Source organism: Nansenia antarctica (assembly GCF_963989245.1).
Source record: "Nansenia antarctica genome assembly, chromosome: 14".
Classification (NCBI taxonomy): domain Eukaryota; kingdom Metazoa; phylum Chordata; class Actinopteri; order Argentiniformes; family Microstomatidae; genus Nansenia; species Nansenia antarctica.
The window spans coordinates 30,489,640-30,503,356 of NC_137684.1; the positions used below are offsets into that span (position 1 = coordinate 30,489,640).

The following is a 13,717-nucleotide window of genomic DNA, read 5'->3' on the forward strand; positions in this document are numbered from 1 at the left end:
CCCCTGCCCCCCTCCTCTCCTCACACACACACCCCTGCCCCCCTCCTCCTCCCCTCACACACACCCCCCTGCCCCCCTCCTCTCCTCACACACACACCCCTGCCCCCCTCCTCTCCTCACACACACCCCTGCCCCCCTCCTCTCCTCACACACACCCCTGCCCCCCTCCTCTCCTCACACACACCCCCCTGCCCCCCTCCTCCTCCCCTCACACACACACCCCTGCCCCCCTCCTCTCCTCACACACACCCCTGCCCCCCTCCTCTCCTCACACACACCCCTGCCCCCCTCCTCTCCTCACACACACCCCTGCCCCCCTCCTCCCCTCACACACCCCCCTGCCCCCCTCCTCTCCTCACACACACCCCCCTGCCCCCCTCCTCCTCCCCTCACACACACACCCCTGCCCCCCTCCTCCTCCCCCCACACACACACCCCTGCCCCCCTCCTCTCCTCACACACACACCCCTGCCCCCCTCCTCCTCTCCTCACACACACACCCCTGCCCCCCTCCTCTCCTCACACACACCCCTGCCCCCCTCCTCCTCTCCTCACACACACCCCCCTGCCCCCCTCCTCTCCTCACACACACACCCCTGCCCCCCTCCTCTCCTCACACACACACCCCTGCCCCCCTCCTCTCCTCACACACACCCCCCTGCCCCCCTCCTCTCCTCACACACACACCCCTGCCCCCCTCCTCCTCTCCTCACACACACACCCCTGCCCCCCTCCTCTCCTCACACACACACCCCTGCCCCCCTCCTCCTCTCCTCACACACACACCCCTGCCCCCCTCCTCTCCTCACACACACCCCCTGCCCCCCTCCTCTCCTCACACACACACCCCTGCCCCCCTCCTCCTCCCCTCACACACACCCCCCTGCCCCCCTCCTCCTCTCCTCACACACCCCCCTGCCCCCCTCCTCTCCCCTCACACACCCCCCTGCCCCCCTCCTATTCCCCTCACACACACACCCCTGCCCCCCTCCTCTCCTCACACACACCCCCCTGCCCCCCTCCTCCTCCCCTCACACACACCCCCCTGCCCCCCTCCTCTCCTCACACACACACCCCTGCCCCCCTCCTCTCCTCACACACACACCCCTGCCCCCCTCCTCTCCTCACACACACCCCCCTGCCCCCCTCCTCCTCCCCTCACACACCCCCCTGCCCCCCTCCTCCTCCCCTCACACACACCCCTGCCCCCCTCCTCTCGCCTGATCCACCGTGCCAACCCCCCCTGCCCATCCCATCTTCTCTCTTTGATTTCACACTCCTTAACCAGTGGATCGACTAGCCATGTCTGTGTGTAGTCTTGTGTGTAGCATCGGTGTTCTGAGCTCTGATTGGTTGTGGCCTCTCTCCCCACAGACGTGCGGTTGCTGCTCAACAACGACAACCTTCTCAGGGAAGGGGCGGCGCAGTAAGTGGCACACTCGTTACTGTCTCAGTGTCAGTGTTGCCAGATGGGATTGTTTTCCAGGCTAACCCACAGTCTAAAAGCCGCCCAGGCAGTGTGATCATAAGTAGCCCAATTGGGCGGGAATTGGGCGCTCAATCTGGCAACACTGTCTCAGTGTCTCAGAACTGTCTCATCTCTGCTTCAGTTACCCTCAACTACCACTCATAAATACCCAGAGAAAGCTAGGGAGTATATTAACATAATATAACATAATATTTACATAATTATTGTTCTATTGCTCTTTTGCCATTTGTGACGTTAGAATTATAAGGTTCTATCTCCATTTTTGGTCAAAATTTTGTTTTTTACATAATCTGATCAATTAGGTGTTTATTAATGCCTGTGTGGTGTTATTTTTAAAATGTTTATTTTTTTTAGTAATTAATTAATTCAAAGGTTCCATCTCACAAAACATAATGGAATGTAAAAACTTTGACGCTCAATATCTCTGAACTGCCCTAAACGGAGATAGAACCTTATCATTCTAAACGGAGATAGAACCTTATCATTCTAAACGGAGATAGAACCTTATCATTCTAAACGGAGATAGAACCTTATCATTCTAAACGGAGATAGAACCTTATCATTCTAAACGGAGATAGAACCTTATCATTCTAAACGGAGATAGAACCTTATCATTCTAAACGGAGATAGAACCTTATCATTCTAAACGGAGATAGAACCTTATCATTCTAAACGGAGATAGAACCTTATCATTCTAAACGGAGATAGAACCTTATCATTCTAAGCGGAGATAGAACCTTATCATTCTGAACGGAGATAGAACCTTATCATTCTAAACGGAGATAGAACCTTATCATTCTAAACGGAGATAGAACCTTATCATTCTAAACGGAGATAGAACCTTATCATTCTAACGTCACGATTTGTCTTTTTCAATTATTGTTGCTTAGGTGGAAACTAGCATGTTGTTTTTTATGTCCTAATGCGCCAACCTCACCACGTCAACTTCCTGTCTGTGCAAATACACTTGGCAACATAAAGAATTCTGATTCTGATTCTGAACTGGAGGGAAACAGTCTGTTTTGTTCATGAAAATTACCCTCACCTTTAACCATGTGACTTGTTCCCTTCTGTAGTGCGTTTGCTCAGTACAACGTGGACCAGTTCACCCCTGTGAAAGTCGAAGGATACGAGGAACAGGTACTTTACACTGCTGCCACACAGACATAAACTATGATGGATTTAAGGCTGTTCTCCAGTAAACTGTAAATGGGCTGACTTATATAGCGCCTTTACCCAAAGCGTTTTACAACGGCCTCTCATTCACCCATTCACACACACATTCACACACCAATGGCGGCCACGCTACCATGCAAGGCGCCGGCCGGCCCGCTCATTGGGAGCAATTTGGGGTTCAGTGTCTTGCCCAAGGACACTTCGACATGTGGCCAGGCGGGGCTCGAACCGCCGATCTGCCAACCTTGCGATCATTAGACGGCGACTGTACCTCCTGAGACACAGCCTCTACCTCCTGAGACACAGCCTCTACCTCCTGAGACACAGCCTCTACCTCCTGAGACACAGCCTCTACCTCCTGAGACACAGCCTCTACCTCCTGAGACACAGCCTCTACCTCCTGAGACACAGCCGCCCCGGTAGTCCTGAAGTGGTCTCCTCTTCTAATACCATCTCCTTCATCTGCACAGATGTGAGAAAGCGTGACAGGTGAAGGCAGATCCACTATTCTGCTTTCACATGTCAGGTGTTTTCATACCAGCGCAGGTAAATGAGAGAAAGAAGCCCACTTTAGACAACTACCACCCAGGCATTGGATTAGCACTGGATTTATCCATAAGCATCCATAAGCTCATAGCTTATTACTACCGCCAACGACCCTCTTAGCTCAGCTCCTGACTCAGACACAAGCAGGAGACTGTAGGGAGGATGAGGGCAGAGTCACGGGTTTGGGAGCCGAACGACGTCCATGAATGAAAGGCAGTGTGTTCAGAAGCTCCCTGATGACTTGCAAACTGCAAACGCACCAGGAGAGCAACACTATAGCCTTGAGTGGATTGAATGTCTCATAGAGATTGTGTTGTTTCTACTCATTCAATGCTAGCAATAATTCCTCTTTTACCATGCATTTTCTCCAGTGATGCACAATTTAAATGTTGCGTAGGAAACTCCCTAACACAGAGGATAGTGTACGTATGTCAGCTCAGCCATGTTCTTAGGATCTCTGGTGTAAACGGCTCTGTCGAGGTCATTCCACAGCATCTCTGTTGGGTTATTGTCTCGGCTCTGACTGGACCTCTCCAAAAGGAAGATTTTCTTTTTTTGAAGCTGTTCTGTACTAGATTTACTTCAATGTTTAGTCTCTCTCTCTCTCTCCTCTCTCTCTCTCTCTCTCTCTCTCTCTCTCTCTCCTCTCCCTCTCCCCCCCCCTCTCTCCCTCTACTCCCCCTCCTCTCCCCTCTCTTCCTCTCCCCCCCTCCCCCCTCTCTCCCTCCCCCTCCCCCCCCTCTCTCCCTCTAGGTCTTAATCACAGAACATGGGGACCTGGGCAACGGCCGGGTCCTGGACCCCAAGAACAAGATCTCCTTCAAGTTCGACCACCTGCGCAAGGAGGCCAGCGACCCGCGGCCCCACGACCTGGACGGAGCCATGGAGGGCTGGAGGGGCGCCGTGGACGCGGCCGTCAGAGGCTACGTCAAGGAGCACTACCCCAACGGAGTCTGCACCGTACGTTACATTTACATGTTTGGCATTTAGCATTTTGACGCCTTATTCCAAAGCGGCTTACAATCGATACATTTGACTAAGCAAGTGAATCATCAATCCACCAGTCGTAGCAGGAAGAGTAATCCAGCTCAGGCCCGGGGCCATTGGCAGTCTCAGTGATAGAAGGAAAAACGTTTATTTTTTATTTTTTTGTATTTTATATAGACACTGGAGAAACAAAGAAACAGTACAAGGGGGGCAGTAGAAGTTTTAGGGGACACAGTAAAGGGGAAAGCGGGTGTCTCAGGAGACGCAGTGCTGGGGGTAGTAGATGTCTCAGGAAGAGCATGTGATTGTCTTCGGTACTTGGCCTGCGGCCTCGGACATACGACCGAATCACAGCCATGCTGATATTCAGTATAACAGCACTCCCTCTCGTGTGATATTGCTTAAGCGAGCTGTGCACTCGTAAGGAAATAATACCACGATGTTATGTCTGTTTTACACCTCCACATGGTGGATTATTTCCCTATCAGTGCACACCTGGTTGTTCATTATCCCTTACATAATGGACACTCTAGAATGTCCCTTTAGCCAATTAGAGTTGTGTATTCAACAGTGCTGTGGTAGCTCTGTAGAGAGTACATTATCTGTGTTGTTTTATCTTCATTGGATGTATCACTGATCTGACCGTCCTTAGGCCTGGTTCCAACACTGTCTAAGTGCATCCTTCCTACTGCTTCCTTCTCTGGCTGAAGATGTGTTTTTATCTCCTCTTAGATTTATGGGAAAACCATCGACGGACATCAAACTATCATCGTGTGTATCGAGTGCCATCAGTTTCAACCAAAAAACTTCTGGTATGTTAAATCTTCATTCATTCTGTTCAATGTCGTCTGTCTTTCTCTTGCTCTCGGGAGTGAATCCTACTTAGTTTAATTTAATTCGGCCACAGAAGAGACAAAAACAAAGAGAAAAAGAAAGATCTGCCAACCTCGTGATCGTTAGACGGCGGCTCTGCCTCCTGCGCCACAGCCGCCCCTAATAAAGTTTCACTACAATATGTCTCCAGACCCAAGCCCAATCTCAGCCTACAAATCCCTCATCTGTTTGGTTTACAGACGTGAGTCTCCAGACTCTAAGCTTGCTTTGCTTAGGTCTTAACTGCCTGTGGGTTTAAACACCGTCTGCCCGCCGTTACCTGGCTGAGCCCCAGATCAGGTTATTATAACTGGATAAGGAGGGACCCAATCCTATTTGCGGTGGTTTTCCTGAGCTTAGTAAACACACTGAGTGTTATGATCTCCTGTTTACTACCTGGTGGGACCGACTGAAGCTGTAATCAGGTGCTTCTACTGGGGGCGGCTGTGTCTCAGGAGGTAGAGCCGCCGCCGTCTAATGATCACAAGGTTGGCAGATCGGCGGTTCGAGTCGAGCCCCGGCTGGCCACATGTCGAGGTGTCCTTGGGCAAGACACTGAACCCCAAATTGCTCCCAGTGAGCGGGCCGGCCGGCGCCTTGCATGGTAGCTTGCCGCCATTGGTGTGTGAATGTGTGTGTGAATGGGTGAATGAGAGGCTGTTGTAAAGCACTTTGGAGCAGCAAAAAAAGGCGCTATATAAGTGCAGACCATTTACCATTTACCAATTACTTCTACTGAAAGACTACCGAACCACCCATTTCACTTCCCTGACTGTGTTTTTCTGTGAATGCAGCAGTATGACATCCTGGTTTTTCAAGCATTCTAGATGGCTGTTTTTACTTGCTGCGTCTACTAGATTGTATGGTAGTGGTGCGCGATTCCAAAACATTTCTGGGCTTACGAAATGTGGTGAGGTGAGACAACACTACACACCCTTTCAGGAGAGACCGCATTGTGACCACTGCCAAGTAAGAGTAAGACCTCGTGAGCAAATGCGCTCCAGAAATTGCAGCACAGGAAAGAGAGCTTTGTTAACAAATACCTATTGAGTAATATTTGGATTGTAGTGTAGTGCTCCCTATGGGCTTGTGTCCACAACAAACCTGACGTACTAGGTGCATGTAATGAATAGGGCTGGTTGTGTTTTCCCTTCCCCCCATTGTATTCAATGGGAAAGACACGCTTTAGAGGCACGCCACTCTGCTACCTGAAACAGCAGCCTTCTTCTGAGTAATATGAAATACAGTGGACCCACTGCTTATGGTCAATGGTAAATGGTAAATGGACTGCACTTATATAGCGCCTTTTTTGCTGCTCCAAAGCGCTTTACAACGGCCTCTCATTCACCCATTCACACACACATTCACACACCAATGGCGGCAAGCTGCCATGCAAGGCCCTGGCCCGCTCACTGGGAGTTTATATGTTACTAAATATGAATTATGGTGGACGTACACAGTAGTGTTCGTTCAGTGGACCACTGACTGACCAACGAACAGTGTTGGGTCCGTTCACCAATAAGCCGGAGGTTTGAACCGACTGTTTGATGAAGGTTGTGAACCGAATTGCAAACTGAAGAGCCGCTGGTTTTGTGTGTTAGGAGCTAATTCCCCTTCCTCTCACAAGTGATCTCAAGAACGAACGGTATACTTTAACCTGTGTCCTTCTTAGTTTATGTAGGAGCTAAAGAAGTATACAAGTATTCTGTATTCTGTGACAGCAATTCGAGAATGAAAGTAACAAGAAATAAAAACTGTCTGAAAACAAAACATTAGCAAGACATAAGCAAGACAAAATGTGTCAAACTCGAGTCCTTGGAGAGACGAGTTCAGACCGAAGATCCGTGACGAGACGAGACCGTTTTAGAACGTCCAGCTTCTACAGTTGCAAAGGTCTGAATTATCTTTAACCTTTAACCTTTGGTCTGAACTGCCCAGGTTTAGAATGTCGGTTGCAAGTGGATGCCGAGTTTAAACGTCTCGTCTCGTCGTGAATCTTTGGTCTAAACTGGGCTTAATTCTCCACCGGCTGACGTACTGATAGTCGGTACAGTCGAAGACACAACACATTAGGTGTACCATGACAACGAATGGGAAACAGTTATGGGAGTTTCAGAGTGACTTTTCCAAACTCCGGAGGTCTCCAGTGTGAGACAGTGTGCTCTCAGTCTGCTGTAAATTGGCAATCAAGGTGGCAGGGACCACTGCCTATTACCCCGTCATGGACCACTGCCTATCACCCTGTCAGATGGTCCAATCAGGCCCAGGCGTGACTTGCGCCCCCTCATTATGGGCATGGGCCTACTCTCCACCCCCCCGCACCAACCTACGGACCTTCGGGGGCAGAGCTTTCAGTGTGGCAGCTCCCACCCTCTGGAACTCTCTCCCCACAGCGACCCGCAACGCCCCCCTACCCTGGACATCTTCAACACCCCTACCTACCCTGGACACCTTCAACACCCCTACCTACCCTGGACACCTTCAACGCCCCCCCCTACCCTGGACATCTTCAACACCCCTACCTACCCTGGACACCTTTAACACCCCTACCTACCCTGGACACCTTCAACACCCCTACCTACCCTGGACACCGTCAACACCCCTACCTACCCTGGACACCTTCAACACCCCTACCTACCCTGGACACCTTTAACACCCCTACCTACCCTGGACACCTTTAAATCTGCCCTCAAAACCCACCTGTTCTCTAAGGCCTTTGGCCTCTAGTCTAGTTTGTCACTCTCGCTGTCTTTGTTTCTTTGCTTTGTTTTTCTGTTCTGACTGTCTATGAAACCTGTTAAGCGTCCTTGGGTCTGAGAAAGGCGCTATATAAATCCAAGATGATATTATTATTATTATTATTTATTTTTGTACGGATCGATCAGCCTTTGAAATGGGAAGATATAACTTCCTGTCAGAAAGCGTTGCTGCTTGCATAATGTCTTCTTTCTTTTTATTTATTTTATTTTATCCTCTCTTGTTTGTTTCGTCTCGCTCCAAAGGAACGGACGCTGGCGATCAGAGTGGAAGTTCACCGTCACCCCGTCCACCACTCAGGTGGCAGGAATCATGAAGATCCAGGTGTGTGTGTCTTTGTGTTACTGTAGTTCCAGACTTTGTATGTGAATATAACAACTACTTAAGTCGTGAGCTTAGAATGATAAGGTTCTATCTCCGTTTAGAATGATAAGGTTCTATCTCCGTTTAGAATGATAAGGTTCTATCTCCGTTTAGAATGATAAGGTTCTATCTCCGTTTAGAATGATAAGGTTCTATCTCCGTTTAGAATGATAAGGTTCTATCTCCGTTTAGGGCAGTTCAGAGATATTGAGAATCAAAGTTTTTACATTCCATTATGTTTTGTGAGATGGAACCTTTGTATTTTATTAATTTCTAAGAAAAAAAATTCACCATTTTAAAAATAACACCACACAGGCATTAATAAACACCTAATGGATCAGATTGTGTAAAAAAACCTCAATTTTGACAAAATGATTATTCTAACATCACAAAGTGTTTCCTGGCTTGTTGCAGGTTCATTACTATGAGGACGGCAACGTTCAGCTGGTCAGCCACAAGGAGGTTCAGGAGTCCATGTCGATTTCTGTGAGTGCCTCACATCACACGTGGAACTGAGACAAGTGGAATATGCATCAAAACATGTTCACGCATGTACGTCTGTGGGAGAAGTGTAACGTGTGCTGGATAGAACAGAGAAAAGGGATCTATCGATGACGTGTAACTGTACATCCACAGACATGCATCAGTTTAGATAGCAGACCCCTCCTTCAGATGAAACTACCAGCCTGAGCCTTGTGTTTACCTACGACACTCTTATAATCTTATCAGGATGTATGAGCTTATTATGTATAATGATGATGTGTTAATAACAGTCATTGACTCACTGTCCCTCCCCCCCCCCCCTCCAGAATGAAGCGGCGACTGCCAAGGAGTTCATCAAGATCATGGAAGCTGCCGAGAACGACTACCAGGTACAGTAGGCAGGGTTCCCGTGCTGGTCTTAAAAAGCCTTAAAAAGTCTAAAATCCTGCAATCCGATTCATAAGGCCTAAAAAGGTCTTACATTTCAGTTATTCGGTCTAAAAATGAGGTGCTAGGCCGAGATCCTGCAAGGAAATCAGTCCGACCACATCTATTTACACGGATATGAATCAAGCTGGAACCCCCAAAAATGCCAATTCACTTCCTTTTTTGTCTGTGTGGCAGTGAAATCCCTAATTTCATCACCCCGAGGATGACAAAAAGCTATCACACGGTGTCGCGAATAGGTCAAAAATTCTATCCAAAGAGGTCTAAAAAGGTCTTAAAATTGACTTGTTGAAACTTGTAGGAACCCTGAATAAAGTGCTTTTTCTTTTCTCCCCTCCCCCCTCAGACCGCCATCAACGAGAACTACCAGACCATGTCGGACACGACCTTCAAAGCCTTACGTCGCCAGCTCCCCGTCACGCGCACCAAGATCGACTGGAACAAGATCCTGAGCTACAAGATCGGCAAGGAGATGCAAAACGCTTGAAAACAAAAACAAAAAGAAAACAGACAACATTGCATGACTGGATGGTTGTATCGTCTTTGTACAAACGAGAAACATTTTCGGGGGTGAAAAAAAAAGAAAAAGATTTGGTCTCATGAAAAACAAATGTCAAACATTACACTTATTAAAATGTCTACTTTTATTAATGCTTTTATACAGACACTGTTAAAACCTCTGTATAATACGTAGATAATAACGATGATAATCATGTTATTGGGGGGAAAATAGGATGCTGAGGAAACAACTTAATAGGACAGGGGGGGGCGGGGCGGACCTCATATGCAAAACACCCCGAGTACAGTATGTCACGGTGAGACCACACCTGACCTTTGACCTTTGACCTGAGGGGAAAACACACGGTGAAGCAACAAATACTTTGAGGAGTTTCTCTGTAAACATTTACAGTAGAACTTGATTGGCTATGAGAGACGAGTCCTCTACGACATGGTTACATACTGTTAAGAGTCCCCGTGTTCATTGGCTCATATTTTCATGACATATTTTTCCACAAGCAGTCACGTTCGTCGACCACTTGATGTTCCTTCCCCTCGTATTGGTACTTTCCCCACGGTTTGCCTCATACGTGAACACATCTCTCTAGCTCGCAGGCTAACACTCCAACTCTCAAACTCTCCAACTCTCCAACCTCTGAACTCTCACTTAGCAAAGGGAGAACAACACACCGACTAGCTTAATTAACAAAGTCTTTAATTGCTACTTCTGTGCATAATGTTCAATTTACAGTAAAATTAAAAGGATCACCCCACCACCCCCCTGCCCCCCCCCTCCCCCCCAGTGCTTATTTTTATTAAAAACAAGACCTGACTGTATTATAACACGGCACATTGTAATATATAATATACCTGTATTAAACATCATGTCTGTCAGTTTGGTGATTTATTTCCTTGAGTTTAATTGTAATTCAGCCACATTTATGTTGCATTAAATTACAAATTTTCTATTTACTGACTCACTCATACTTTTTTTTTTAATCAAGTTCTGCTCTTGATGAAGGTTGAGTACTGTATGTGTGGAAAGCTTAGTTTATCACGTTAAACGTATCGACCTATTTGTCTGCATCTATTTGCCACATTTATATGACAGTACAACAATGGAAGCATGTTGTTTTAGTAAGAACATTTATAGTATGTGTTGCTAAAAACAGCTGAATTTACATAGATGCTTTTAGCCAACTTGGTATACACACAACTACACACAACTAGTGATTAAGTGGCGTATTGAGTAGTAGCCTATCTTCAGTGTTGACTAAACATGTTGATTCAAGGGCTCTTGCCAAGGGGGTATAGGCTAGGTGCACGATCTCCACTACTTCCTGAAAGGCACCTTGCATGAACATATCCTGTCTCACTCTATTGGTTTAATCTGATTAATCAGATTAAACCAATAGAGTGAGACAGGATATGTTCATGCAAGGTGCCTTTCAGGAAGTAGTGGATATCGTGCACCTAGCCTATTCCATCAGGAACAGTGTTGTTATTGGTGGTTTACTTCTTATTATTCTTTTCCCCGCTTTGGTCAAATAGCTCAAAAGGTCCCTGACAAAAAATGCTATAAATGTGCATGCCACAACTAGAGAGCATCAGTAACTATGGCAGAAAGAATAACCATGATTAGACCATAGGTGGCGCTATAATAACCAAAAGTAAATAGTTAACTTCAGAATGCTGGCATTTCTACCCCGTTGGATGAACATTTATGAAACTTGGTACATATGTGTCTTTCCTCGTGGGGAACATATTTGCCTCAAGAACCCATAAGGTCCGCCCAGTAGCCTATGTATATCAGGCCATAATTAGGTGACTGGTACCCTACAGGCCCGTGGTCCTAGGGTACTTCATAATATCATAGCTTAGTATATCATGAGTTCAACTTGGCCCATATTAGGTGAGTGGTCTACCCCGCTGTCTGTAGGTCTACCCCCTATCTGTCAATCTACAACCTGTCTGTAGGTCTACCCCCTATCTGTCAATCTACAACCTGTCTGTCGGTCTACCCCGTATCTGTCAATCTACAACCTGTCTGTAGGTCTGCCGTGTCTGTCAATCTACAACCTGTCTGTAGGTCTACCCCGTATCTGTCAATCTACAACCTGTCTGTAGGTCTGCCGTGTCTGTCAATCTACAACCTGTCTGTAGGTCTACCCCCTATCTGTCAATCTACAACCTGTCTGTAGGTCTACCCCCTGTCTGTCAATCTACAACCTGTCTGTAGGTCTACCCCCTATCTGTCAATCTACAACCTGGCTGTAGGTCTACCCCCTATCTGTCAATCTACAACCTGGCTGTAGGTCTACCCCCTATCTGTCAATCTACAACCTGTCTGTAGGTCTACTGTCTGTCAATCTCCAACCTGTCTGTAGGTCTACCCCCTGTCTGTCAATCTACAACCTGTCTGTAGGTCTACCCCGTGTCTGTCAATCTACAACCTGTCTGTAGGTCTACCCCGTGTCTGTCAATCTCACCCCATTTATGGCTATGGGGGCATTCTGTAGGAACACGCCCCATTGCCACTTGCGGTTATATTTTGTTGTTGTTGTTGTTGTTTTAAGTTAGTTTTTCTGAATTTTGCCTAAATGTTTCATGTTGTTTTGGAATGACAAACACTGTACTCCAAAAATAATATAATACATTGAATTTAGCATAATTGGGCAAGATTATCTAGCTAATATACTTGTAATAAATCATGTTATGTCTTTCATGCATTGAAATATCATAACTATTTTCCCATAATATACAGTAAACACATGGCATCCCAGAATACACGGAGAACTTCAGGTCTGGACCCAGAGGACCATGGCCGGGGGTGGGACAGGCTTCCTGGAGCAACTCAGGTCTGGCCTCGTCTGGTCCTGGACGTTCTGGACCGTCTGGTTCTGTGTTAAGCTGTTTCTGGTTTACATCTTAGGAGTGTCCTTTAGATACAACGACAGTCTGGCCACAGGTGAGACCCGCAACTTTCCTCAACAACTTTTCTGAACAAGACGTTTTAACTTGTGACTGACGTGCTAGCAGAGCAGGTTAATGAGGTAGCTAGCAGAGTGAGGTAGCTAGCAGAGCAGGCTAGTGAGGTAGCTAGCAGAGTGAGGTAGCTAGCAGAGTGAGGTAGCTAGCAGAGTGAGGTAGCTAGCAGGCTAGTGAGGTAGCTAGCAGAGTGAGGTAGCTAGCAGAGTGAGGTAGCTAGCAGAGTGAGGTAGCTAGCAGAGTGAGGTAGCTAGCAGAGAGAGGTAGCTAGCAGAGTGAGGTAGCTAGCAGAGTGAGGTAGCTAGCAGAGTGAGGTAGCTAGCAGAGTGAGGTTAGCTAGCAGAGTGAGGTAGCTAGCAGAGTGAGGTAGCTAGCAGAGTGAGGTAGCTAACAGAGTGAGGTAGCTAGCAAGCAGAGTGAGGTAGCTAGCAGAGTGAGGTAGCTAGCAGGGTGAGCAGGCTAGTGAGGTAGCTAGCAGAGTGAGGTAGCTAGCAGAGTGAGGTAGCTAGCAGAGGTAGCTAGCAGAGTGAGGTAGCTAGCAGAGGTAGCTAGCAGAGTGAGGTAGCTAGCAGAGTGAGGTAGCTAGCAGAGGTAGCTAGCAGAGTGAGGTAGCTAGCAGAGTGAGGTAGCTAGCAGAGTGAGGTAGCTAGCAGAGTGAGGTAGCTAGCAGGCTAGTGAGGTAGCTAGCAGAGTGAGGTAGCTAGCAGGCTAGTGAGGTAGCTAGCAGAGTGAGGTAGCTAGCAGAGTGAGGTAGCTAGCAGAGAGAGGTAGCTAGCAGAGTGAGGTAGCTAGCAGAGTGAGGTAGCTAGCAGAGTGAGGTAGCTAGCAGAGAGAGGTAGCTAGCAGGGTGAGGTAGCTAGCAGAGTGAGGTAGCTAGCAGAGTGAGCAGGCTAGTGAGGTAGCTAGCAGAGTGAGGTAGCTAGCAGAGTGAGGTAGCTAGCAGAGTGAGGTAGCTAGCAGAGTGAGGTAGCTAACAGAGAGAGGTAGCTAGCAGAGTGAGGTAGCTAGCAGAGTGAGGTAGCTAGCAGAGTGAGCAGGCTAGTGAGGTAGCTAGCAGAGTGAGGTAGCTAGCAGAGTGAGGTAGCTAGCAGAGTGAGGTAGCTAGCAGAG

At 47.7% G+C, this 13,717-nt stretch overlaps 2 protein-coding genes across 3 annotated transcripts in view; both read left to right on the forward strand.

Annotated features, from left to right (window-relative positions):
• LOC308170132 (F-actin-capping protein subunit alpha-2) overlaps positions 1-10,546 on the forward strand; it is a 24,529-nt gene extending 13,983 nt beyond the window's left edge. Inside the window, exons 3-10 of the mRNA XM_080544880.1 lie at positions 1,375-1,426; positions 2,566-2,629; positions 3,965-4,171; positions 4,931-5,010; positions 8,074-8,152; positions 8,606-8,677; positions 9,001-9,063; positions 9,468-10,546. Of these exons, the coding sequence (XP_080401006.1) occupies positions 1,375-1,426; positions 2,566-2,629; positions 3,965-4,171; positions 4,931-5,010; positions 8,074-8,152; positions 8,606-8,677; positions 9,001-9,063; positions 9,468-9,608 (758 nt within the window). The 3' untranslated portion in view covers positions 9,609-10,546. The remainder of the gene's footprint in view (positions 1-1,374; positions 1,427-2,565; positions 2,630-3,964; positions 4,172-4,930; positions 5,011-8,073; positions 8,153-8,605; positions 8,678-9,000; positions 9,064-9,467) is intronic.
• A 1,893-nt stretch (positions 10,547-12,439) lies between these two features.
• The window catches only part of st7 (suppression of tumorigenicity 7), a gene marked incomplete at both ends in the record, with an annotated part of 52,996 nt that continues 51,718 nt past the window's right edge, over positions 12,440-13,717 (forward strand). For both annotated transcript variants that reach the window (XM_080544874.1, XM_080544875.1), the window contains one exon: positions 12,440-12,587. In XM_080544874.1, coding sequence (XP_080401000.1) covers positions 12,440-12,587 — 148 coding nt within the window. The remainder of the gene's footprint in view (positions 12,588-13,717) is intronic.